General features: G+C 44.7%; 4 protein-coding genes and 1 long non-coding RNA gene across 6 annotated transcripts in view; 2 read left to right on the top strand and 3 right to left on the bottom strand.

Moving 5' to 3' along the window:
- Positions 1–366: 366 nt before the first annotated feature.
- Positions 367–9,105, bottom strand: acads (acyl-CoA dehydrogenase short chain). The gene is made up of 10 exons (XM_070849991.1): positions 9,059–9,105; positions 6,422–6,582; positions 5,610–5,759; positions 5,416–5,527; positions 4,483–4,634; positions 4,162–4,332; positions 3,449–3,586; positions 2,549–2,644; positions 2,414–2,470; positions 367–2,321 (listed from the first exon to the last, which is right to left on the bottom strand). The coding sequence occupies exons 1-10, from the start codon at positions 9,084–9,086 to the stop codon at positions 2,169–2,171; spliced, it is 1,218 nt and encodes a 405-aa protein (XP_070706092.1). The 5' UTR covers positions 9,087–9,105; the 3' UTR covers positions 367–2,168.
- LOC139218442 (uncharacterized) lies at positions 367–26,194 on the bottom strand. The gene is made up of 2 exons (XR_011585672.1): positions 26,161–26,194; positions 367–1,129 (listed from the first exon to the last, which is right to left on the bottom strand). It is a non-coding gene; the product is annotated as an uncharacterized lncRNA (long non-coding RNA).
- On the top strand, positions 9,662–20,275 carry cryba4 (crystallin, beta A4). Its single transcript, XM_070850048.1, has 7 exons — positions 9,662–9,718; positions 17,927–18,085; positions 18,668–18,711; positions 19,012–19,130; positions 19,273–19,414; positions 19,570–19,712; positions 19,866–20,275. The coding sequence occupies exons 3-7, from the start codon at positions 18,673–18,675 to the stop codon at positions 20,011–20,013; spliced, it is 591 nt and encodes a 196-aa protein (XP_070706149.1). The 5' UTR covers positions 9,662–9,718; positions 17,927–18,085; positions 18,668–18,672; the 3' UTR covers positions 20,014–20,275.
- Positions 10,494–18,795, bottom strand: crybb1 (crystallin, beta B1). Of its 2 annotated transcripts, none has more exons than XM_070850047.1 (6): positions 18,775–18,795; positions 13,420–13,563; positions 12,690–12,808; positions 12,404–12,536; positions 11,889–12,031; positions 10,494–10,893 (listed from the first exon to the last, which is right to left on the bottom strand). In XM_070850047.1, the coding sequence occupies exons 2-6, from the start codon at positions 13,540–13,542 to the stop codon at positions 10,716–10,718; spliced, it is 696 nt and encodes a 231-aa protein (XP_070706148.1). In that variant the 5' UTR covers positions 13,543–13,563; positions 18,775–18,795; the 3' UTR covers positions 10,494–10,715. The 2 variants fall into 2 exon arrangements, with proteins under 2 accessions (XP_070706148.1, XP_070706146.1); XM_070850045.1 differs by lacking the exon at positions 18,775–18,795 and adding an exon at positions 13,893–14,044.
- Positions 22,479–26,194, top strand: part of grk3 (G protein-coupled receptor kinase 3) — a 57,419-nt gene continuing 53,703 nt past the window's right edge. Inside the window, exon 1 of the mRNA XM_070849981.1 lies at positions 22,479–24,127. Within this exon, the coding sequence (XP_070706082.1) occupies positions 24,015–24,127 (113 nt within the window). The 5' untranslated portion in view covers positions 22,479–24,014. The remainder of the gene's footprint in view (positions 24,128–26,194) is intronic.

The raw sequence follows: 26,194 nt of genomic DNA, 5'->3' as shown, positions 1-26,194 counted from the left end.
GCTTTTCTACATTTATTTGACACCTTTAGTTACGTCACAGATGCAAATTAATAATAAACAAAATATAATCAATCAATAAAATGATGCATTATTATAATTAAGATATTATTAATTTACAAGCCAGTAAATGAGTAAAAAATAACACATTGATGCATCAAAAATCATAATAATCCAACTATGTTTTACTGAAATTAGACTTTTACTGTATATTCTTATACTTTTACTGCAGTAAAACTTTGAATTCAGGGTTTTAACCTATAAAAAAGGTGTTTTTATAATGTGATATTACTAATACAAGATCCTCTGCCACCATTTGATTTGCAGTTTTTGATGTTGAAATAAAATCTATAGTACTTCCCCCCGTGGTGAATCCTGTAATTGTGTTTTTATTCTCATCACAATAAATTACATTCACATATGTACAAGTTATTGAGGCACAAGAGGTCCGTGAGATCATTACAGCCTCTAAAAACGCTAAATAAACCTCCATCTGCTTCAAAGCGTGTTATTCAAGTAAGAAAATCAAACAGTGGAGAAATCAGGCGTGTGACTCTGCAGTGTTTTATGTTCAATCTGTGTGAAGCAGAAGTGGGTCAAGACACACGAAGGCACTCCGTCGCCCTCTGCTGGCTCCACCGCACATCTTAAAAAGGGCCAGTTCACCCAAAACACAGCATATATGAGCTATCAATCAAGAAGCCAGACCAAATTATAGTCAGGAGTCAGATTCTTATTTAGACAGATTTGGACTTAACTGTGCCATCAAACCAGGAAGACTTTTGCTGCCGTGGATGTTTTTCAGCCGGCATTTGTTTACATTTGGGGAAACTTGCACCATTAAACGTGTGTCGAATGATCCATCAGCACTTCCTGTTTGCAGTATTCCCACAGATATACAGACAACCATCACTGGATTACTCTGGTTATGAAGAAACCCTAAAAACATGAAGATTCTAAGGCAAGTTCTGCAGTTAAAAGGCGCGTCTATTGCTCTCTGATTCTTCAGTGGGTTTATGGATGTTTACAGGTCAGACTAAATGTATAAATATGTCTATCGTGGCTGTGGGTTTAGATTTTGAGTTATGACTCAAACAGGAAGTAGGTTAAGTACCTAAACTTCCTGCATGCGCTGGAGGAAAAGCTCCGCTGCAGAACTATCAAAGTAGGTCAACCAAAAGTGTTTTGGTTTTAGCCACTGACAGGCTCAGAGTGTTATTCTAAGTGTGTGACAGCATCATGGAAAGGATCCCTACAGAGAGAGACCTGGAAGATCCTTTTGGTTTAACCACAAACAGCCGTTAATATTGCCCTCTTCAGAGCCACCAGACTCCATTGACAAAAACAGTGATTTTAGCTCACAGAACACAGGAGCTGCTGGTCTGCTGCTGCCTCCGTCAGTTAGTTAGTTTGTGTTATTGTGCGACTTTTGGCATTTTAAAGGGTGAGTTTGGCTCCAACACAATATTAATGTACCACATAATAATACTACTAAACTAACTAATCGAGGCAGCGGTAGACCGACAACTTGTGTGTTCAGGAAGATAAAATTACTGTTTTTTTAAATAGAGTTTGGTGCCTTTGATAAAAAGGCAAAAAATAGGACTCAGGCTTAAGAGTACCAGAGTTATCCTTTAATACAAAGTCTGTGTGTGACTTTGGGGTTTTAAAGGGTTATTCTGGCAGGAACAAACCTATTGACAGGTTTGAATTTGTAAATGTAAATCTTCTTTAAGAGTTCTTTAAGCACCAAGAAAGACTTTCCTTTCACTGGGACGGCAGCAGAGGTGTGTGTGAGGTTTAGATCTAAAAACACATAAAACAGCATGTAAACCCCAACTCTCTGTACGGCTCAATACCAGTAGGAGACAATATGTCTTTTATAAAATGTAGGTGAACTGACCCTTTAAACCGGCAGCAGAGAGCTGTTGTAGATTCCTTAATTCCCTTGAATTCCTGTGGTTACATAAAATCGTCTGAATCTCCTATGGACTTCTGTATTGTTACTCTGTGATCGAACAGTCTGCCCCTCAGCTGAGATCAAAGTTGATCACACTGGCTCTTCTTTGTCTCTACAGGTGAGCTGATGTCTCAGCGTGGACTTATCTGATTCCTGACCTGGGATTTTATGTCCGTGTTGTACCAAAAGGCACTGGCAGCAGAGTGTCCGTCTATGACTGGTATTCCTTCAGCAACTGGCCGCCAATAACAAGTCTCTGGATCTCGCTGGTGCCCTCGTAGATCTCGGTGATGCGGGCGTCGCGGTAGTGCCTCTCGGCGGGCATGTCAGCCACGTAGCCCATCCCACCCAGAACCTGGATCGCCTGATTTCAAAATACAAACAAAAGCAATTAAAAAGTCGTCCCTGGGTTGTTTCTTCCCCCTTTTACAGTCTGTTTGTTGTTGGTTCTCTCACCTGATGTGAGCAGAACGTGGCGGCTTCAGACGCCGCTAGTTTGGCCATGGCAGCTTCCTGCAGGGAAAACACCTGGGTTGATGCATCTCACACTGCGAGCAGGTAAAACTGGTTAAATGAGAGGCGGCTGTGTACCTTGGTGAAGGGTTGCTTTGCGTCTCGAAGAAGCGCGGCCTTCCAGGTGAGCAGACGAGCGCTCTCCACGGCCACAGCCATGTCGGCCAGTTTGAACTATAAACAACAAATGATCAGTTGATTCATTTCAGTCATTTATGAAGCAGAAACGCCAAATATTCTGTTTACGGCTTCTCAGACTTAAAACTTTTCTTGGCTTTGCCTTTGTGAACTTAATATCTTTGGGTTAAGACAAAAAAAAAAACATGTTCTGACATCTTATGAAGTATAACCTTTCCAGAAAAGTTAGGGGACTCCTAAACGATGGATTTAAAAAAACACATTTAGAGGTATTCTGACTTTTAGGCCTACATTTCCCATAATGCAACTGCTCGGTAAACAACCATCTCTAACCCACCCAGAGTTTGTAACACAACCTTTGTATTTTTTAAACCTGGGCCTTATTTTATTTTTTTTTTAAAGCCACCAGACTCCATTCACAAAAACACAAATTTTACCATACAGAAGACAGGAGTTGATGGTTTACCGCTGCCTTGTTATTGTGTGACTTTGGTGTTTTCAAGGGTTCGTTTGGCACCAACACAATACTTAGGTATCAAACAATATCACTAATAAACTTCCAAATTGAAGCAACAGCAGACCAGCTACTCTCGTGGTATGTTAGCTAAAATCCCTGTTTTTGTGAATGTAGTCTGGTGTGTATGTCACACACTTAGAATAACACTCTGAGCCTGTCAGTGGGTCAAACAAGCTCTTTTAGTGGACCTACTGTGATCAGGTGCAGTTGTCCCAAAGGATCACGTTGCAGCCATTGCAGCCCGTTTGGTGTCTGCTGGCTGAGGTGATCTACTGGACCAGTTCCAACACTTTCACTACCTACCAGTCACTCAGACACCTCACCTGTATGGCCTGCAGCTTGCCGATGGGAGCTCCGAAGGCGGTGCGTTTGTGTGCGTAGTCTGCAGCACAGTCCAGAGAAGCCTGAGCGATACCGAGAGCCTGAGCTGCGATGCCGATCCGTCCGCTGTCCAGAGTTTGCTGAGTGATGCAGATAAACAGTTAAGTTCATGAGCACGAAAAGAAATCAGGTCACCCAGAGAAATTTCAGCCAACATGTTTACAAATGTACATTCACAGAGAGGCCAGCGACGGAGGATCATTTAATTAGACCACAAAGGGGCTGAAGCCCTCAAACACAACCAGCGGCTGAATAATCACATTTCTCCACATTAAAATACTCTGAATGATGATCGCCAAGTGAAGTTAACCTCTTCAAACAAACCTCTCTTTGTACTTTAAGCACTCACAGACACACAACTACATCTTGGCACCATCACTGGTTCACCGACATGCTTTCAATTAAAGACTTGATCAGTCCTGGAGCTGTCGAACAGGAAGAAGAACCTCACGGAAACTACCGAATGTTGACAAGTAGATATTCAGATAACAGATAACAGATAACAGATAACGTGTTGGCTGTTTTTAGCAGATAATTAATACTTTTGTCTCAGCCACATGTATTTCTAGCTAGCTGGATTGAGGGGCACTAATAAATAACAGTATTGATTATGTAAGTGGGCTCCGTGTCACATCAATGAGCTGCTTTAAAATACCATGGCGATCTTGAATCCGGCACCACGAGGGCCGAGCATGTTGCCCAGCGGTATCCTGCAGTCCTCCAGGATGATGTTGGCGGTGGACGAGGCCCTGATGCCCAGCTTATCCTCCTTCTTCCCCAGAGAGAGCCCCGGGTGCGGCATCGGGATGATGAACGCACTGATGCCCTGCGGACGCGGAAAACAAAGAGCAGGAAGTAATGAAGGAGAAGCACAAAGGTGAGGGAGGATCGCACCTCCGTTGCACAACAGCACAACAGAACAACGCAGCCTTTGTCTTCTCTGTGATCGGAGGCAGTAAAAAGCGCCGCCTCGTGCCTTGTGTTTGAGTTTCTTGTCCGTGGTGGCGAACACGACGGTGGCCGAGGCGTCCCAGCTGTTGGTGATCCAGGCTTTGGTCCCGTTCAGCACCCACTCGTCTCCCTCCTGACGGGCCACCGTGGAGGCGGCGCCCGCGTCGCTGCCGTTACCTGGAGGTTACGTTAAAACACCGTCAGAGGAACAAGCGTCGACTCAAAGCGGTTTAAGGAAAAGATTAGTGTTCTAAAAAACTATGATTGTTGGATTGATGTCCTTCTGTGTAAAAATATGGTTTTAATCAGTGTTGCTGTGATAATAATAATAACAATGCTTCTCAAGGATAACTCCTGTATTTTTAAATCTGGGCCCCATCTCTTTTATATCTTCATGTCTAAATGACTGGTAGGCACTAAAAGTGTTGGAATTGGTCCAGTAGATCACCTCAAACAGGCTGCAATGTGACCCTTTGGGACAACTGCACCTGATCACAGTAGGTCCACTAAAAGAGCTCGTTTGATCCACTGACAGGCTCAGAGTGTTATTCTAAGTGTGTGACAGCATCATGGAAAGGATCCCTACAGAGAGAGACCTGGAAGATCCTTTTGGTTTAACCACAAACAGCACACACACCAGACTACATTCACTAAAACAGGGATTTTAGCACATAGAACAGGACACAGGAGCTGCTGGTCTAACTGATGCCTCGTTGGGTTAGTTTAATACTGTTACTGTTGTTTTGCATCAAAACGAACCCTTTAAAAACACCACAGTCACATAGTAACACAAACAAACTAACTGATGGAGGCAGCGGCTGAACAACAGCTCCTGTGTTCTGATAATGGTAAAATTCACATTTTTTTCGATGTGGTCTGGTGTGTGTGCAGAGAGCGATATGACGGCTGTCAGAACTTCAGTGATACATGTGGAGCCTGTGTGAGGTGTCACAGTTACCTGGCTCACTGAGGGCAAAGCAGCCCACCTTCTCTCCGGTGGTGAACGGTGTGATCCACTGCCGTTTCTGTTCTTCTGTGCCAAACTTCAAAATCGGCCCGATGTAGAGAGACTGAGACCAGAATCAGAGAGACCAACGATCAGCACACCTGAATATCACACCTGGCTGTATTCACACGTCTTTCTGCACTCACGTTGTTGACCGAGACCACGACTCCAGTGCTGGCGCAGCCTCTGCTGATTTCCTCCATAGCCAGACTGTATGCCAGATAGTCCATCCCGGTTCCACCCAGCTCCTCCGGTACCTCGATGGCCATCACCCCCATCGCCCCCAACTCCTCAATCTGGACCGTTGACAGAATAAAACATTTTCTACCTTAAACTGAGCAGAAACTGAATGTTTTGGCCACTAATCCCCCTTTCAAGTGAACATATTGACCTGGTGGATCAAACAGATGTTTACTTTCACATCCAGAAGTTACAGAGCAACATGATGATTCTTTTAGCTTCATTTTTGGTCTCCACCACCTCAAGAAGAGAATATGTGGCTCTTTAGTTGCTAAATGCTCCACTGTGGACTCCAACTGTGAAATGACAGCTACAAAGCTACCAAAAGTGTTGGAACGGTGATCCTAAACACACCAGACTTCATTGACAAAAACAGTAATTTTACTTCACAGAACACAAGAGTTGCTGGTCTACTGCTGCCTGGATTAGTTAGTTTCTGTGTTACCGTGCGTTAGATACATATTGTGTTGGATCTGAACTCACCTTTAAAACAACAAAATCACACAACAACAAGGCAGTGGTAGAGGAGCAACTCCCACTTTCTGCGAGGTAAAATCACTGTTTCTGTCAATGGAGTCTGGTGGTTTCCAGTCATTTTGATCCCAAAATATCTAAAAATAAATCACTGTGTAACGCATGTTTCCACTCACTGCCGTCACAATTAATTGTGGCATAACTGTGTGTGTGTGTGTGTGTGTGTGTGTGTGTGTGTGTGTACCTGTTTGGCAGGAAATGAGTGCTCCTTGTCCAGTCTGGCAGCGATGGGGGTCAGTTCTCGGTCGGCGTAGTCTCTGCAGGTCTGTCTCAGGAGCTGATGGGTCTCCGGTAGCTCCGCCAGCTGAGACAGACTTCGGCAACCAGCCAGACACAAGCCGAGTGCTGGGGGGGGGGGGGCAGAGAAAGACTCGGTGAACACCGGAACAGCTCAACAAGCTCTGGTTGGACTTTCATGGCGTTTGGTTCAGATTTTCCTTTGACTTGTTCTCTCTTTGTTCATTTCATTACTAGTCTGTTCCAACCTGGTGCAACAACCAAGTCTACACACAGAGACCTGATCCAGGTCTACACACAGAGACCTGATCCAGGTCTACACACAGAGACATGATCCAGGTCTACACACAGAGACATGATCCACATCTACATACAGAGACCAGATCCACGTCTTTACACAGAGACCAGATCCACGTCTTTACACAGACCTGGTTTCAGGTGAACTCCCCAAATGAAGCTACTGCTCCTGTCGGGCACTGGTAAAAACATGTTGTTAAAACACATCAATGGTCTCAGAAACTATTTGATTTGAAGATCTCGATCAATATCTGCTGTAAATGTCCGCAGTCTCTCCATATTCAAACAATATCGCTCGATAGAACACCAAAGTCTGGGCGTTACGTCTTTGATCGCTGATCATTAACGCTACATGATAAATAACAGCCAAACAGACCCTGTGATCTGTATTTGCCTTAATCTGGTCTTTTCATCAATCACCTTTAAAAACCTTATTTTCCTGTTTTATTTTCTATCCAGTTAAAACAATAATAAAAAAAAAAAAGGTCCTATTTATCGACCTAAAGTGATGAAATCATCTTAATCCAGCTATAAATCTGATACAGTCGATCCTCCAGAGGTTTTTCCTCAGGTGATTGATCCTCTGATTGACCCGTCTGGGCGCAGAGACCCAGCTGCGGCCGCTCGGACGCCCACGGCGAGCCAGAAGTGACACCCGTTGATGTTATGACGGGCGCAATGATTCACAGCGTCTGATCTGATGTGATCTGATGTGATCTGATGTGATCTGATGAAATAAATAACGAGGGCAGAGAAAACTGAACAACAGTATTGATTTGTTAGAAATACTGAGATGCTGAACAGCAGTTTTATAGAGATTTTGTGTTCTATTCTTATTTTAGTGTTATTATTCATTTCTTTTACGTACTTCTTTCTCTTCTTGTACTGAATTTCTCCCACTGAGGATCAATAAACCTTTATTTTAACTTATCAGTTCAGCACAGTTGGTCACAACGGAGAGGAAAGTCAGAACGCGCCGACATAAAACTGTATGATAACCAGACGCCACGTTGGGCTCTCAGAAATTATGATTTCACTGTTTTTTAGACAATTTATTGAAAAATGTCAATTGGTGGTTTATTAATCCATCAGATGATTGACAGAAAATTACTTTATAACTATTTATTTCACTTAATATATTCTCTAATATTCTCAGCTCCTCATATGTGAATATTTGCCATTTTCCAGGTTTTATATCAGGATATAAACTGACTGTTTTGTACATATTTCACATATTTCACGTTCCTTGTTGGTCAGACAAAACAAGACATCTGAGGACGTCAACATGGGCTCTGGGAACTTGTGGCGGCCATTTTTAAAAATATGAAGTAATAAAATACCAGGAAGGTAAACTGATAACCAAAATGATTATTAGTTGCAGCCCCATTATGATTTTATTAAGAAGGGCCTCAACCGATGTTGTGATAAATTAGACTAAATCATTAATTAATGTTTCTTCTCACAGTGATTTTATATCTGAATACTTCTCCTAAACTGTCAAACCTTCTTGGATCAGCTGTTTTTTCTGAGCTGGTGAAAAACATATGATGACCTGACATCCCATGATGCATCACTGTAGATTAAACTCACCCAACAGGATATAAAACAGTTAAAACAAGCTCTGAATTAAACATCTACAGCAGTACAATAAACACTATAAAGCAGCAGATATAACAGGAAACACATTACTGCAACGTGAGTACTTTAAACTTTAAATACATTTTACACACTTCAGTAAAAGTCAGCTCTTTTTAACAGTCCTTGAAGGCAGCACCGGTTCACTTATTAGCATGAAGATATTTAGGTGAAAGGTGAACTTCACCATCAGTCACCTTCGTCTCAGTCTGGCGGCTTTAAAACTCTCCCAGACTAACTAGGACAGCTGCTGAACTATTCGGCATCAACAGTTGAAACATCTGAAAATCACACGATTATTTCTGATGAAGTTATTGATCGCAGCTAGCGAGCTAGCTAGGAGCTAACTGTCAGAACCATGTTTAGCTAACTGTTAGCTAGCTACCCCATTTCTTTGATCGCTAACCAGCAAGCACAGACATTTAAGTTTTTACCACTAGTTGTGGTGTTAAATGGGATAACGAGAGGGTAGTTTTCCTGAGCGTACGCTGGTTAAGTAACACAGCAAGCTAAGCTAGCTAGGTTTCGTAACGCTACTGCTGTATGGTGTTTCCAGTGTGTCTGTCCACACAATGCTAATGTTAGCTAACTGAGACTTCCGTGGGGGGATAATGCTTCTTATGATACTGTACTTTTCTCTTTATGTGCTCACCTTTTCTTGCTTGGAGGAGTGCAGCCATGGTTCCTCCCTCTCGCCGGTTGTTCAGTGTTTCCGTGAGTATACGTTTAACTGAGGCGCTATGAAGCACACTGCTGCCTTCACGTGCTGTCGGAATTATTGGTGTTTAGAGGTGCAGCGTCCGAAGAGGTGATGGGGAAACACGGTTGGGATTCAATAACATGTTTCTATATTGTTATTCCATCAAAACAATTATTTGTTCTAGCATGTTGGAAAATGTTTAAGTGTTTATTTGTCAAATGTTTAACAGATTCAAAATATTCCAATCAGTTTAAAGCAGATTTGCTCATGTTGTGATATTACAGAGGTTGTTGAGGTCCAGGTGGTTCAGCTGTTTGATTTAGGTGTTTCTATGGAGGAGGTTCTAGGGCTCCTCAATGAGGTTCTAGTGGTGACCAAAGAGGTTTTAAGGGTCCCTAAAGGGGTTCTGTTGGTCACTGAGGAGGTTCTAATGGTCCTGAAAGGGGTTCTAGTGGTCACTAAGGATGTCTCACTTTTGTCTCACTTTTGAAATGCATTTGCTCACGTTCTCCTGTTACAGAACCTTTTATTCTTGAGCTTGGATGATGGAATCTTCTAGGACCAGTGAATGCAGCATGTGGCCCAGGTGACCTGAACTGAAACATGACTCAGGTAAGCTGAGCTCTCAATGAACTTCTTTTTTTGATGCAGCCAGATTCCTGCAGACAGAAGCAGCATTATAACACAGTGTACACATATTAATCACATATCTATAAGCTGTACGAGGAGCGTTACTTCTTCTCTTCTGTTTCTCTTCTAATAACTATTGTGAAATAACTGAAAATGATCTCGGCTCCTCGGATGTTTTCCCACTGAAATGATCTTGTCCAAATATAAAAAGTACTTTATTTGCTTCTTGTGGCTTTAGTTTATCTGCTGTCAGTGAAACATTGTGATGAACTGTTGACTTTCAACACATTGTTAGTCCAAATGTTTTGTCTGTTAAAACTATTAATTAAGTGTATGTTAATATCTTTTCTCCTTCTATGTATTAATTCATTTCTTTTAAATGTGAAGCGCTCACTGTATTATCCCTACTTAATTACCTGCCACTATGTCTCCTGCGTTTGGTTCTTATAATGACCTGTTAATCCCATATCATTTTGCCGTTCTGCTGTGTGTTATGTGCAAAAAAATACAGTAAATTTGGCCAAATGATGAGCTTACTGTGTAATTATTGCAGGTTAATAATAATATGCCATAGAATAATGTTGTTTGCAACACTTTAGAGCCCTCAGTTATAGCGCTAACTCTGCTTTAGGAGATGAAAACAAATAAAAAGGCTTCATAACAAACCGCCTACACACGGTTAATTCCTACAGGCATCACATCCAAACATTAAAGAGGCTTTTCTGTAGAAAGAATAAAAGTAATCCAGCCAGGGAGGTTTGAGGTTTTTCACAACATGTTTATTTTTTAGCACCATAAAAAGTCCAGTTAAGGTTGTCCCGTGGTTCTTGCTCTCATTCTGTCTTTCCTTCGGCATGGAGCAACGTTGGTGGAGATTTAGGAAAGGATTGGAGAAAATGGGAAGTGGGGCGTCTGAAGAAATAAAAAGCTGTGAGGGGCCGCGTGGCTACGACAGCTCCAGGCGGTCAGCAGGTGGCGCTCACTTGCTGGCGGAGGTGAAGGTGAAGCAGCCTCTCTGGTGGAACTGCATGTCCCTGATGCGACGCATGGACTGGATCTGGGGCTGGAAGGCGCAGAAGTCGTTGTAGTGTCTGTAGTCACCGCACTCAAACAGGTACTGGTAGCCTCTGTATCCGGGGTACTGGTAACCCACCCAGCTGGGAAAGACATGGACATGGACAGGGTCAGCACCGATCATCCCGGGGGGGTCGGTATCACTGTAATGTTCCCTGCAGGTTCCTCACGGTCGGCAACTGTCTCATAGTGGATCTCTTTTACCTTCTATTGGATCATTATAGGATGTGATTACTAGGAATTATGAGTAAACTGGAGACTGGAGGTCCTTCAGGAGGTTCTAGTGGTGTCTAGGGAAGTTCTACGGGTCAGGGGGTTTTAATGGTCATTTAAGTGGTTCTATGGGAGCCTAATGAGTGTCTAGTGGTCCTTCAGGAGGTTCTAGTAGTCACTGAGGAGGTTCTAGTTGTCCAGGGGGGTTATTGACCATTTAGGAAGATCTAGGGAACCCTAACAGGTTCTAGTGGTCTCCAGGGAGGTTCTATGGTTCAGGGGGTTTAGGGTGTATTGAGGAGGTTCTACAGGAGTCTAAAGAGTGTCTAAAGGTCCCTCAGGAGGTTCTGGTGGTCACTGAGGAGGTTATTTGTGTATTTAAAAAGTTTCTAGTTTCACTTAGGGGACCCTAAAGAGGTTCTAGTGGTTCCTAGGGAAGTTCTATTGTTCAGGGGGTTTTGATGGTCATCTAACTGGTTCTAGGGGGGTCTACAGAGTGCCTAGTGGTCACTGAGAAGGTTCCCGTGGGCCAACTGAGCAGATGTGTTTTTAAATGTGAGAAAACAGAAAAACTCCCAGCTAAAAATACACATTATTAGAGCAGCTTTAAGCCTTGTGACGACATGTCAGCCTGCTTTTTATGAACCACCACATTGTGGTGAGCGTCCGGACGCCTGTGGCCTCCTTTGAGCCTGCGTCCAAAACAATATTGGCATCACAGAGCCTCCACTATGGCTACATGTGGAAGAGGAGCACATAGATTTGCTCCCAGGCTGCATGACGGGGCCTTTCCTCATCGCCCTTGAGTGTTGATCCACTTTGAAACCTCACCGCCTAACGCTGTTGTGTGTTTGTGTCTACTCACGCTCCTCCTGGCACCCTCACGCTGCCCACTCTGTCGCAGAAGCCATGCGCCCAGAGGGTGGGCACATCATCCTCCTGGATCTCCATCTTGTTGCCCTTGAAGTCAGAGAGCTCATACAGGCAGATCTTGTGCTCCATGCTGTCCTGTAGGACGGAAACACCAAGAGTTAGTCGACACGTTGCAGCAGCTACATGGAAACGATCGATTTAGCTAAAAACTGAGCTTTTTTTGGATCTAAAAGTAAAGTAAGAATAGCAAAGTTGTCTCCTGAGGTGCAGTCTGTGCACAGAAGCAAGCAAAGAAGCCAAAACATTCAGCTAAAAAGTGAGGATTCAGTAAATGTAATGTCTTTTTGCTGTTAGCAAATTTACTATTTTCTCCATTTTCATCTTAAAATTTAGACTTTGAGTGTTTAATTAGCGTTAATTCATCACTACACTGTTTGTTTAGCATAATTATTCCCAGTGAAGGGAACCTCTCATTAACTGGAGGAAGTGATTTAACGTTAAACGAACCATGCGGATGGGCCTGAGGGACATGAGGCAGTCGCTGCGGTAGGAGTTGCTCCAGGTATCCCAGCGAGGATACTCTCCCTTCTCCAGGATGAACATCTCCCCACGGAAGTTAGTCTGCTCCCAGGCAACAAAGCTGGAGAAGGGGGTCCGCCGGGCGCAGGGGGGGCACAAGGGGAGGAAGAGCACGGGAGAGAAGAGTTAGAGGAAAGACGGCAGTGAAGCGTAAATGTGAATGCATGCGTGTGTGTGTAGCTGCTTTAAAAGCAGGGTTGTGTTTTCCACTTACGGGCCGCACTCCACAATGATACTACGCACTCTATCCATGCCACGGTCACACACGTTCATACACTCATTCTGGACCTCCATCATCCTGCCCTGGAAGTTCTCCTGGTCGAACAGCATGATCTGCACGGAGGAGACGCCACATGTTACACCAGAGCAAATATCCCAGTAACACACGTCTCTATGAACTGAAACTGAAACTGAAACTCTACTTTACTTCATTTCAGGAGGAAATATTCTACTTTTTACTCCATTTCATGTCTTTAACAGCTGTAATTACTGGCTACTTTGCTGATACACGAGATAATTAGTATATAAAGTACACAAAGTAGTTAGAAATACTAGTAAAATGCAGTAATTTAACACTCTGCATATTGCTACTGTACTTTTATGCAATCATGAAAAGCAGTAATGTGCATGAGAAAAGGGTCTGTTCGCTCAAAATACAAAGGCTAACCACTTTGCCTTTTTGCCACAACCCCAATACAGAGGGGGGGAGTATTATTTGTGGTGCTCAAAGCATCAAAAGCATGAAAATGTTAGTTAATTTTATACAGTTTTCACTACTTTGACAACTTGGATATCTCTGAGCAGATGAAACCAAAACTATCTGCACGGCACGGCGAGGCAGGAGGGTGTGTTTTCTTTGCGATTTTAGGCGAACTGCCCCTTTGAATAACACAGATTGTGTAGAAAAAGCATGCAGATGTCTACGTGCAGCTGCTCTGACTCACTCTGTAGGATCCCATGCCAGGCTCGCCGGTCTTGGTGGCCTTGCTGGAGGCGGCGGGGGCTGGGGCTCCCTTGTCCTTGGCATCGGTGCCCTGGCTGGAGGCGGACTTGGCGGTCTGAGACATGGTGAGGGGCTTCAGGAGAGTCTGGGTGAGAGATGGAGGAAGACAAGGGGGTGAACAGAAATAGAGGTGTAAATGGAAGCTGACAGGGTTGCAGAGGAGAAAGTGTGAGGGAAGGAGAAGTGGCCCGGTGGAGACATTGTCGGAGGGGTTTTAGGTAGGCATGTTTGTGGGGTTTGGACTAAAACACAAGCCTGCTGTTTATGTGGGAGGCTCATTTGGGCTGTGTTTGGGTCTTTCCCCAGGCCGAGGGTGGTTTGCCTGGGTGTGGAGGGCAGGGAGTGGGCCCTGGCTGTGGATGTGTGGTTGTGCTGGATGCTCTGCTGTGCATGTCTGTGTCTGTGTGCCCTTACCTGCGTTAGTATAGCTTGCTGTGCCGTGTGAGGGAGGCTGGCTCGTGCTGGTCCCTTCAACGCTCGACCCAAGCTTTTATACTCTGGCAAAGGCCAAACGTAGAGGCTCACAGCACAATAGAAACCCTCTCGTCATCACAGTTGGACTCTGCCAAAGCCACCGGGTCATTGCATAGCCTAGAAACGCCGCCGGCCCCTCTGGCCTGCCTGTAAGCGTTTTACTGTCAAAGGAAACCACTGACCACGGCATTTTTCTCATGTGTTGGGGTGGTTGGGCTGTAAGCTATAGTTGCACGTAGAGGAGAGGAATGCAAAGAGGTAATCCCTCCTATCTATCACCTACACAGGCTCTCACACAGAGATACAACATAGTCTCTGAAAACAGAGATTTTAACTTAGGATCTCATCGGAGCCATAAAACATCTCTCTTTTGAGGAACCGGGACAAGAAATGAATCAAGAAAACAGAGTAAACACACTCTGTTTGGCATGTTGGTCTTGTTTTTACTCTTTAATGTCAGAGTTTAAACCCTCATGAGGAACATTTAGAAGAACACACAACCAAATAATGTGATTTATATGAGATTCTGGTCAAACTATCATTATAATATAATAAATCATTATATTATAATATATAGATAATTATCTTTACATATAGAAATGGCTTTGGGAAATATGTTTATTTGCTTTATATCATAGTAGAGAGAGTCTTGTGTCTGTGTGTTAGGCACAGAGTTGTGGTTAGCAGCCGTTAGCATAGCATAAACACTGGAGGCAGGTTGTTCGCTAACATGCTACATGGGAAGATGCCAGTCCTCTGTCTTTCTAACTGTTTCCTCCCTTCTGACATTTTGTTCTCAAGATTCAACATTATTTAATTTAATAAAGAGGTAATGATGGGAGGGAAAACACTTTTCAAGCCAGTACGTTTGCTAGGCTAACTGCCATGATACAAGCTGATTAGCTGCATGTAGTAGCACAGGTTTGTTAGCTAACATGCTAGGGAAGATGCTAGCTCCAGTTGGCTACAAAAGCTCTCTCAGCCTCTTTTTATTTGCCCCTTCCTGACATTTTGTTCTCAGGCTTCTACATGATTCAGTTTAATAAACCGTTAACGATGGGAGGGGAAAAGCTTTACAAGCCAGCGAGTTCATTAGGTTTGTTAGCTTAACATGCTAGTAAAGATGCTAGCTCCAGTCAATTACAAAGAAAGCTCTCTGAGCCTCCTTCTGTGTATTTACTCTTCCTCTGCATTTTGTTCTCTGGGTTGAACATAATTTAATCTAATAAAGAGTTAACGATGGGAGGGAAAAGGCTTTTTAAGCCAGCAAGTTTGCTAGGCTAACTCTCATGATGCAAGCTCGTTAGCTCGGTCGCTAACTAGACAATAAGTTCACTTGACAAGCTGCTTACCAAGTGTTATATCAACCTCCTTCCAACTTCACTGTAAAGACAGAAACTTGCTGCTTTTTGCTACAAAATAGTTCATAGCTGCCCCTAAAACCCTTTATGCTAAGCTACGCTAATCACCTCCTGACTCCAGCTATGTGTTTAACACAGACATGAGAGTGGTGTCGATTTTTTCCTGTAACTCTCAGAAAGAAAGTGAATATTTACAAAAATATCTTTGATTAAATATGTTAAATGCTAAAGTGTCAGTTGCACCGTAATAAGACACTTTAGCATTTAAAAGTTGGCTAACATTAGCTAACATTAGCCACCATAAGCTAATGGTACCAGACCAAATAGAGCTGCAGCAGCAAAGTGTTTTACTACTTAGAAACTCCACTTTTCATTTGTAAGATTAGGATTTTCCTCTCAAGCGTCACACAGTCTCCCTCTAAATCTGCTTCCTTATATTGCTGCAGTGTTTTTTTTAGATTCATAGCAACATAAACATCAGTCTGTTATAATCTGTAGTGCAGGAGGATCCTTCCTCTCCGTCTGTAGGGGTGAACTAAAGGTTGTTGTTGACGATGATGGTGATAATTCTTGGATTACAGCTGGATTATCTATCAGGATTATCACCTCAACTGTGATTATTTCCACAGTGGAAACAGGATTAAATGGCGTTTGATATGTGCAGATTAGGTGTGAACTAATCCTGCTGTGTAATCTGTGTGGCTCCCATTGCCTCAAAAACTGCCCTGGACAGACTGCAGCGCCTGGATAGACGCGTAATCCTGATCAGTTTTTCTTTCAGGTGGATCAGATTAAATAATAATTCCAGCCCTAAATTAAACTTTTGCTAATTTTAGATGATTTTATTGGAGGGAAGTTCTTGCACAGGTGATTTTTTTAAACCCCTCTGGTCCGACACGACACATAAATCTTTAAAAACAGCTCACAAATATGTAAATTCATGTTTAAAAAAAGGCTCAGAAATTTGCTAGAAATGATCAAATAGAAGGAAACTGTGTGTTTGTTGGGGACTATTTTCAGCGGTGGATTAATCCACATTTGGTGCTCTAGTGAGTATTTGGGGCAGCAGGATGGTGTGTGTGTGTCAGAATAAACTACAGTGTGTTCGTGCTGTGTTTTTAATAGTTTTTGGAAGAATATTTATCAGACTGTGACTCAGACATTATACTTTTAGTGTGGATGTAAGAAGAATATCATCAATTGTATTATTTTGGTGCAACAACAAAGTGATTGAGCATCTATTGGAAACAAATTCGCTCTGCATGTTCAACAGGAAGACGCCTAATTGTAATTGATTTGGAAACATATTGACTCTGCAGCCTGTTGTCCACTGACACAGGCATAAAGCACATTTCTCCTAAATGGAAGAAGCATATTGATTTTTTTGACGCCCCCCCCCCAATCGGCCCATCCTTTATATTTCCAAATGACTCCATCTCAGCGGGCCTCTCCAGCGTTTCCACCTCCTCAAGATTAACTAAGCTAATCAACTTTTACACTCACTCCTCCAAATTCACACGTCTGAGACATTAAATCTGACTTTTGGCTAAAACTATTGTCTTGACAGGAAGACAATAGTCTTATTTTCTGCTCAGTTTCACGCACAAACAGGAAGAAACGCATTGATTTCTCTTTCTTGTTTAACTTTATCTTGTCAGTGCAGTTTTGTGATTTCATTTTTTACACTCTGGAATTGATCTCCGCCATCTTTTGGTTGCTGTTCATCACCCTGACACGACACAGGATCACAATAAGGTCACGTATTAATCAGAATATCAATAATTCATTTAGCTAAATAGTAGTTTTGGTCTCATGACAGACAAGTTTTGTTCTTGTGACCATTATGCACGACTTTAACAGAAATGATCACGTGATTTACCTGCTGCACACACAGAGTCTGTTTCATAGTCACAGTAACTTTAACTGTAGTTTTACTGTAGTAGTTGTTGTTCTGCACTAAGAGGGTGTTTATATGTATATGTGTCATCATTATTATTATTTTTTCTTTTGTTTTATTATTATTATTTATCATTTTTAACTATAATGTAGCTTTGAGTTATTTTCCCCTGCATTAATCTGGTTGAGACTGATCTGAGAAAATCACTCATGTAGAAAGAAACAACACTAAGAGGGTCGAGAACGGAGATGAACTCATTGGTTTAGTAAACAATCTGCCAATATTTGAATCATCTAATAATCATTTTAATCATTTTTTCTAGTAAAATCTCAAATATTCTTTGATTCCTGCTTCTGAAATGTGACGTTTGGTGATGAACTCATTTGTTTTTGCACTTTGAGTCAGTGAAAACAACATAACGTGAAAAACACAACACAACAACAAAACTCTGCGTTTTGACTATTTTTCTGTGATTTTCTGGAAAAACAAACGGATGTGTTGATGAAGAGAGCCATCAGCAGATTCACGTTCAATAAAAACAATCTCTCCCTGCAGCTGAAGGTTCGACCGGACGGTGAAGCGGCTCTCGTCGTGTCTTCAGGTCTCTCAGGTGTTCTCAGGGACTCTGGCTGTGTCTGGTCCCTCTCATGGTTCTGGGTGTCCCTGTCCGCTGCCCACGGTGATAATGTGGTGTCTGCACTTCTGCCCCTCCACAGATTAACCACGCTTTTGTCGGGGGGGACAAAGACAAGCCCCTCCCTGCTGCTGAGCCGGGGCTTTCAGCATGGCCCTTTGCCAGGGGAGGCTTTAAAAGGGTGGGGGCGCGTGGCTCCTCTCACTCTCACGGCAGGACAACCCAAGGGCATCAAAGCAAGGTGAGTCCCTGTCCCTCGCCCAGCTAGAGCACAGCCAGCACAGACCTGCAGGGTGGGCAGCTCAGCCAGGCTGTAGCAGCCCCACATACTCACAAAACCCCCCAAACACAGGAGCCAAAGCCAGAGCCAAAGGCCGCCGCCACCGCTGCACCCAGTGGGCGAGATAAACAGCGGCGATGGTGGGAAATCTGAGCAGCAGCAGGGAGGAAATGGGCAGAATATAAGATGAAGAGATAGAAAGGGTGGGAGAAGGAAGTCTGGATGAATTCTCCGGCTTCATTTTTGTACAGAAACTATGAACAGACTTTGAGCTCAGCGGACAGACGATTGATTTCACCTCCTGAAGCCTAAAACCACGTCCATGGTGTCACACAGCAGCTCTAAAGTTTGGCTGTGATGAAACTCTACCTGCTACGTTTCATTACTTTGCATGTTTGAACTGTGAATTTGCCCCTCGGCCTAACTTTTAAATTCTAATGCATGTTTGACTAAAGTTTCAGACTGTGTGCACAAAGTCTTAGTCCTCCTCTTGTCAGCATAATCTCTGATGTCTTATGTGTGCTTTTCTTTTTTCCCTCCCAGACAAGATGACTCACCACTGCACCAAGTTCTCCGGCCACTGGAAGGTGAGTCTGCGGACTGGGAGCACAGATTCATACATCACCTCGCCGGACGGCCTTTAAACTTACCTTGAGACGCTGCCGGCCGTCTCTATTAAACTGTCAGAACTGAGAGGGAACACAGTTTATCATTAGTTCACCAGGCAGAGCTGATGTTCCTGTCCTATATAACATCATATGATGGTGCCGTTAGCCTTCTTTGGCACGAGTCTAAAGCTAAAAATGGTTGTCAGGGTGAGAAGAAACACCATATTTAACACTTTGGAGCATTTAATCATCAGAACTAACCCAGTTTTTCCCCGTCAGATCATTGTCTTCGACGAGGAGTGCTTCCAGGGACGCCGCCATGAGTTCACCTCCGAGTGCTGCAACGTGATGGAGTTCGGCTTCGAGACCGTGCGCTCCCTGAGGGTGGAGAGTGGAGCGTGAGTGAACACACACACACACACACACACACCAACAACACAAAAACACCAAGTGAAACTGAGGATAACGTGACAAGATATCAGATGTCATAAAGTCTTCCTCTTCTCCTTCCTCCTCCTCCTCCTCCTCCTCCTCCCACAGCTGGGTGGGTTACGAGCACGCCTCCTACCAGGGACAGCAGTTTGTCCTGGAGAGGGGAGAGTACCCCCAGTGTGATGCCTTCGGAGGCAGCAATGCCTACCACATTGAGAGGATGACCTCCTTCAGGCCCATCGCCTGTGCTGTAAGTCAAACCCAGAATATTTTCTCACCCTTCCTTCATCGTCTTCTTCCTCTTTTTCTTTTTTTTTTAATATTTTCTCGCTCCAGGAGTGTCAACACTGTGTGTGTGTCAGGAAAAACACCTCTCATGCATTGTTTGTTCTCTTGTTCCTGCAGAACCACAGAGAGTGTCGTATGACTATCTATGAGCGTGAGAACTTCCTGGGCCGTAAGGGTGAGCTGAGCGACGACTATCCCTCCCTCCAGGCCATGGGCTGGTGCAACAATGAAGTTGGCTCTCTCAGGATCCAGTCTGGAGCGTGAGTGTCCACACAGCCTTTCCTTCCACATTTTTTATTTTCCTATTTGCCAACAACAACCTTTCGCAACATTTCCTCACTGCTTCCTCCTCCTCTCTCTCTCTCTCTCTCTCTCTCTCTCTCTTTCTCTCTCTCTGTGTGATTGCCCAACAGATTCGTGTGCTACCAGTACCCTGGTTATCGTGGATACCAGTATATCATGGAGTGTGATCGTCACTGTGGGGAGTTCAAACACTTCAGGGAGTTTGGCTCCCACTGCCAGACCCCTCAGATCCAGTCCATCCGCCGTATTCAGCAGTAACACCCCACTCCCGACCCCCTCTCTCCCCCGTCGCCCTTCACCTTTGAGCCCTGCTGCTTCCCAGTGCTGAATAAAACTGTCTTTCTTAAACCTCACCGACTTCCACCGGCGCATGTGTTTGTCCGACAGATCGACGGAGGGGCACATTCCACACTTAAGACGGTGTTTTTGGGACCTGCGTTCGCTCCTGAACAGTTCACATGATGGTGTAAAGAGGCGGCCTGGTGTCAGTGGTTTGGCAATAAAGGTTGAGTGGAAAACATTTTGAGTTTAGAGTCCCAGTTGTCTGAATAATGCACGAGAGAACTTAAGAAGTTTGATCATCTATCAATCATTGAAATCATTCAGGAAGCAAAAATGATCTGGTTCCAGCTTCTCACATGTGAAGCTTCACCTTATTTCTCTGGTTTAGTTTGTTATGAATCTAACAGTTTGGGGTTCTGGACTGAAAGAACGGGTCACTTTGGGTGTTTAAAGACTAAATGATCAATCAGTTAATCAAAAAAAATAATAGAAAAACTCAAGAAGATAATCATTAGCTGCAGCTGTAGTTTGGGGAAACATCATTTTATATCTACCTGTGGGAATTTACAAGCATTTCAACAGTTCTACAGTCTGAACTTTAGGCCTGTGGTTCACATCAGGAAATATTGAAACATCTACCTGCCGATCAGTTCAATCAAACAAGGGATTTTTCTCCCCTTGTTTCATGTTTGAAAGTCCTCAGAAATGATAAAATGATCCAGTAAGACGAACAGAAACAAAAGCAGGAAAGGAGAGGAAAGTCTCTCCTTTAGTTTGAATCCTCTGGTGTTTAATATAAAACTGTTTAACCTCTCTGTTAACGTACGATAATCTTCCTTCACACAACATTTAAACATGCCCTGACCTTCTTTAGTGCCCCCTCATTTCTGAGGACTAAAATATGCAACTTACCATCATACAGGACAAAGAAAAGCAGCAAAGAGCCAAAAACAACAGACTAAAATTGAAAATCAAGGAAGCTGCATATTGATTTTATGTCGATTAAAACATATTGCAGGTCTAATTGTTGCTTAAGTGAAGGATCTTGTGGTCTGGCATGTATTTTTCTGCACAGTTAAGGTGTAACCATCCCTGTTAGTGACACATGTGTCCTATAAGGTGTCTCTCAGTGTGTGAAGCCTGCTGCTAATGGCTGCTCCGTTGCAGTGCATCAGGAGCATTACCACTGCTGGCCAGGAAACGGCACTGCGTTTCCACCACAGCAGCACACAAACACACACATACACACACACACACACACACATACATACACATCCAGCTGACGGATGCATCCTATAGAAACTAATTTACTGTCTTGTAATATTAATTATCCGAGGGCTGCTGCTTCGTGACCAGCCAGACTCAATGTGAAAAACTGCTTATTTAATAGTGACACCGAATGAGAGGGATAATTGAATATGCTAAATGTGCTGCTGCTGCGAGGCTTTCACTTATCCAATTCAAACAGGCCTAAATCTATCCTTTCTTATTCAAGGATCCCCCTCTGGGAAATTTCCTGGATGCCGACTGGTCGATGTTATTCCCAGTTAAATGTTGTAAACCAGTACTGATTAAAATAGGCCTGTAAAAGGGGAAAACCTTTATTATGAAATAGCGGAAATAAGCAGCAGTATTCGTGTATATAAGCTCTAATTTTCGGCTCAAAAAACACAATATTATATATGTTAAAATGTATAGAATATCTAAAATCCACATAAATGTGAACGTGGTCCGGCTCCAGCCAGCAGTGACCCGCTCCGTGTTTTCCACGCCTCTCCCCGCCGCAGTGGGAGGAAGTTGAACCACAAAGCAAGCAGTGCCACCGTGCAAGCGAAAAATACAGAAAAATACATCGAAGAGGGGCTTCGACCAAACATGTGCCACACCGGAGCTGGAGCCCGGACAGCTTAACCGAGAGGAGCGGACGGTATCGGCTGGCACACGGCTCGGAGGCAGCGCACGGACTTCGCTCCCAACTTTAGCCGAGTGTGAGTTCCCCCAGCGCGGCAGGCAGGAGTCGCTCGGCTCGGGGGCAGGCGGAGCGGACAGACCCACTCGTCATCGACCCCTCTCCCCGGCGAAAAGCAGCCGATCATCGCGGCATCGCGTTGGGTGTTTAACGACACCTGAAGGTGGTCGAACTGCCGCGTCAGTTAACCACAGTTCACCCCGGAGAGGAAAAGTCGCCGTTTCTCAAGCGAACTATCGCCAGTCCGGCCAGCCGACCTCCATCTCCCAGCGCTGCGTCCCTCCCCTCCTCCACCGCCACCATCAGCGTCACCGTCAGCCCACAGTCAGAAGCTCTCTGCTGGGTCTCCAGGCGAGGAGGGTCCCCCACAACGCTCGGGGTAAACTCACCCAGCAGCTATGGATTAATTTGCGCTGATTTTCCTCCTTGTTTTTCACTGCACTCGGACTCTTGAACACTTGAGTGTGTGTGTGTGTGTGTTTTTTTCCCGCTGCCAGACTTCCCTAATACGAGCAGCCACTTTAACGTAACTCGCAGCCGTTAGCTTCACGTTTTAAGTAAATCTCTGTCTGAAATCGAGCCAGTGTTACTGATACTCTGCCAGCTTATGTCTCTGCCTGCTGCTGGCAATACGGGCATTTTAAAGTACCCGCCGGAGCGAAATAAACCCCCCAAACTAGATGTATAGATCGGCTAATCCCTCTATACCTTATCCGATAGTTAGCCTACTAGCTAGCAGGTTTCATTTTGCTAGCTAGCGTGTGGTGGCTAACTAGCAAATATCGATATTTGCTAAGCCGAGTTAGCTCTCGGCTCGTGGATTTTGGGTGGCGATTAGTTCGCTACACCCTCCTGCTCGGACTGGATTTGGTGCTAAAGCCTTTAAGGTGTTTAACCACATCTTTTCGGACGACATTTTTTCGGTGATTGATGAGCCGTTGGGGAACATTTCACAGGAAGCCAGCCAGCATCGACGGCAGCAGCAGCAGCAGCAGGAGCAGCAGCAGTGTTTTTATTTTATGGAGTCCTGCTTCGTCTTTAACTTGTGCTTGTGTGTGTGTGGTGCCAAAAACGCATCTGGGGGGATTTGCATTTTTTTGCAGCACCGGCTGAGACAGTGAGGACGACGGAGTGAGCCTCCCCCACCCCGCCTCACCTCCAGATGAGACACATTTCAACCTGTCGCCGAGCGTCCTCCCTGCTGAATTTCCTCCCTTTTTCGGTCTCCCTGCTCGCCTGAGACGCAGAAAAACCAGCCACACGTGTCCCCGATTTATTGCATTGCCAAGCTGGCTCTCTGCTGTCGAGGCAAACCGAAGGAAAGCAGCCACTCACATCCCCACCGACTGCCATCCCTCTAAAATTAGAACATTTTTCACTGTGTTTACGTTTTGAGGATCTGAGAGCCCCTGAACACTCGTGCACATGCAGCTCTGGAGACACGCCAGCTTTGGTTTGGACACAAATCCATCAGGAGGGACCAGGAAAGTCCCCAGAGACCTGTAGGATCTGACAGCTGTCTGCAGAGCCTGCACCTTCCTACACCTCTGAGAGACACAGCACATCAGTAGAAAGCGATCCAGTGCTGGCCTCAGACCAGATCTCCTCTGGATCTCCTCCTGCATCACCCCCCCCACAGCCCGGCCTCAAACACACCTGCATTTGCATGATTTTTTTTGCACTAAATGGGATTACAAGGACGCTGATCTGAGGGCCTGCTGGCTGTGTTTTCCCCTCCGTGCAACCTGCCACCCGATGTCTTCCCCCTGAATTTGCTTTTTTCTGTCACAATGATGGCAGTTTGAGGCGAAGCCAGAGAGAGAGCTCAGCCGGAGACAGCGACACCAGCCCCCGTCGATGGTCCGCTCCGCTGGCCCCGCTGTCACGCTGCTCGGCGCTTGATGTTGGTCCTGCCCGCCGGTGGAGGACGTTGTTTTTTTAATTCCCTCAAACAAAACCCATCCCCAGCCCGGGTGCTTTATTGATTTGGTCGTCCCAGGGTCGAAAGATGGCGGACCTCGAAGCGGTGCTCGCCGATGTCAGTTATTTGATGGCGATGGAGAAGAGCAAATCTACTCCAGCGGCCCGGGCGAGTAAGAAGATCATCCTGCCCGAGCCCAGGTAACCACATTCACACCCAGCCTTCGTGTTGTGCTGTCTCCCAGCCCCGTGTTTGTCTAATGGATGCATCTTTTGTTATTCTGTGCTGTGTGTGCAGCCTCGTAGGGAGGTGGAGGCGTGCTTCCTCTCAAACCTGTGACTTACTGTAGATGTAGACTGGAGCCTTTTTCACTTGAGGTCTCTGCAAACATGCAGCAACTCAGTGGCTCCACGACACCACAAAAACAGCCATGCAGGGCTCAGTTTGCATGCTGTCCTCACAGCCAGAGCACAGCCAGAAGTTAGCCCCCCTGACAGGTTTCTGCAGCCCACAGGGGGGCTTCAGTAGCAGCTTATGATGCAGGGTATTTTATCTTTTTGCCCCAGCTGGGCCAAGTGTTCACGGTGTCCTGTGCTTGCTCTGTGCGGCCCAACGCCCTGTCAATCCCTCCCCATTACAAACACGGTTGATGCATCATGTGCACACAGGCTGTGAGCCCTTTTGATTGCAGTTGCACTATCAGCACACGCAGCTCTTCAGCCCAAATCCACGCCGTTTGCAGGAACCCAGCACGAGTAGGCCATCAGACCAGACTCCAGCTAAAATCTGATTTAAATAACACGCCACCACCACCCCTCCCCTTCCAACCGACCCCCTCAGCATCCACACATAATTGCACACCCTTTTGTCGGAGCTACGCAGCTCTTCAGGAGCATGAATTTGTGTCTCTCCAGGCCAGGTTTTAGTCATGAAGCCTGCAACTTGATTGAAGAGGATGTGGTTAAAATTTGGGTGTTGAGATAGCTGCTTTCCACTAGAGGTTTGTGAATTTCACTGTGTGTTTTTATTCAGTCTTAAACAAACCGTTTACTGAGCAGATCTTGGCACCACGATCGGGTTTAATTTGCGTCCATCACGTTTAAGAGTCGACACCTTGTGCACCTCGATTTTATCAATCACAACCTGGAAACTGTTGCTGACACGCCCACACATGCAGCGAGGCTCCTCTGAGAGTTCCTGTGGGTTAAAGAACATTTATATTTAAACTTGGAGCGATCTTGGAGGAGTCCAGCTATTCATTCAGTCACTCACTCACTCACTGACTCCTGCACATCGGCAGGAAGCAACCATCCAGACAGTGCGTTAGACACACTAATGCACCTGAAGCCTGTTGATTTTCCCCTCTGAAATGATTTAATTAAAGGATTTTCTATAGAAGCTAATTAAACGTGCACGCTCAGACTGATTGCCGGTCATATATTAGAGTTCAGAGCGATATGAACTCATTCCTCAGCTCCTACACCTCCATATATCCATTTATCTGCCATGAAAAGCAGAAGTGCTCTGCCCTCCTGACACGTTAAGAAAACATTTTCACCTCTATAGAACGGACGAAAAGCCTCCTACGGTTTGAAACGAGTTCCTTCTCCTGGTAGCAGACGTCAAACTGCTCAGTACATCAAAATATTGATTTATAACTCATGTATTTAACTTATTAGCATCACAAAATGTTTCTCAGTGTCGCCTCAACAACCAAACCAGGATTTTTGCATATTTTAGCTTCAGCTTAAATTAGCCATGTGTCCTCGCTAATCGTCTGCGAGTTTCTTTGTGAAAAAAAAAAAGTTGATCAGTGTGGGTTTCCTTCCTCCCCCACACAGTTATTGGTTTCACTTTGTGTCAGTGTGGTATTACAATGAACTTGCATAAAACTGAGGCCTGCTTGAGACTGCCAATCCTCTGCATGCGACATTCACGTCTCATCTAGTTAAAATCACTCTGCTCGTGTTGCACAATAACATGAACGTGTGGCATTGGCTCCATAGTAAATATGACCATGTCTGGTCTGTTGGTTCAGACTAGCATGTGGCTACTGTTAGGTTCTTCAACGGTAACTCTGCTATTGTTAAACTTGGGGCCTATTTCAACATATTTTGGTGTATAAAAAATTCAGTAGATGTGCAGTGGCTGCACTGTAACTGAGTCTGACAGCATTAAGGAAAGGATCCCTACAGAGAGAGACCTGGAAGATCCTTTTGGTTTAACCACAAACAGCCGTTATATCGCTCTCTGCACACACACCAGAC

Source organism: Pempheris klunzingeri, chromosome 19 (genome assembly GCF_042242105.1).
Source record: "Pempheris klunzingeri isolate RE-2024b chromosome 19, fPemKlu1.hap1, whole genome shotgun sequence".
Lineage (NCBI taxonomy): Eukaryota > Metazoa > Chordata > Actinopteri > Acropomatiformes > Pempheridae > Pempheris > Pempheris klunzingeri.
This window is presented reverse-complemented; position numbering and strand designations above follow the sequence as displayed.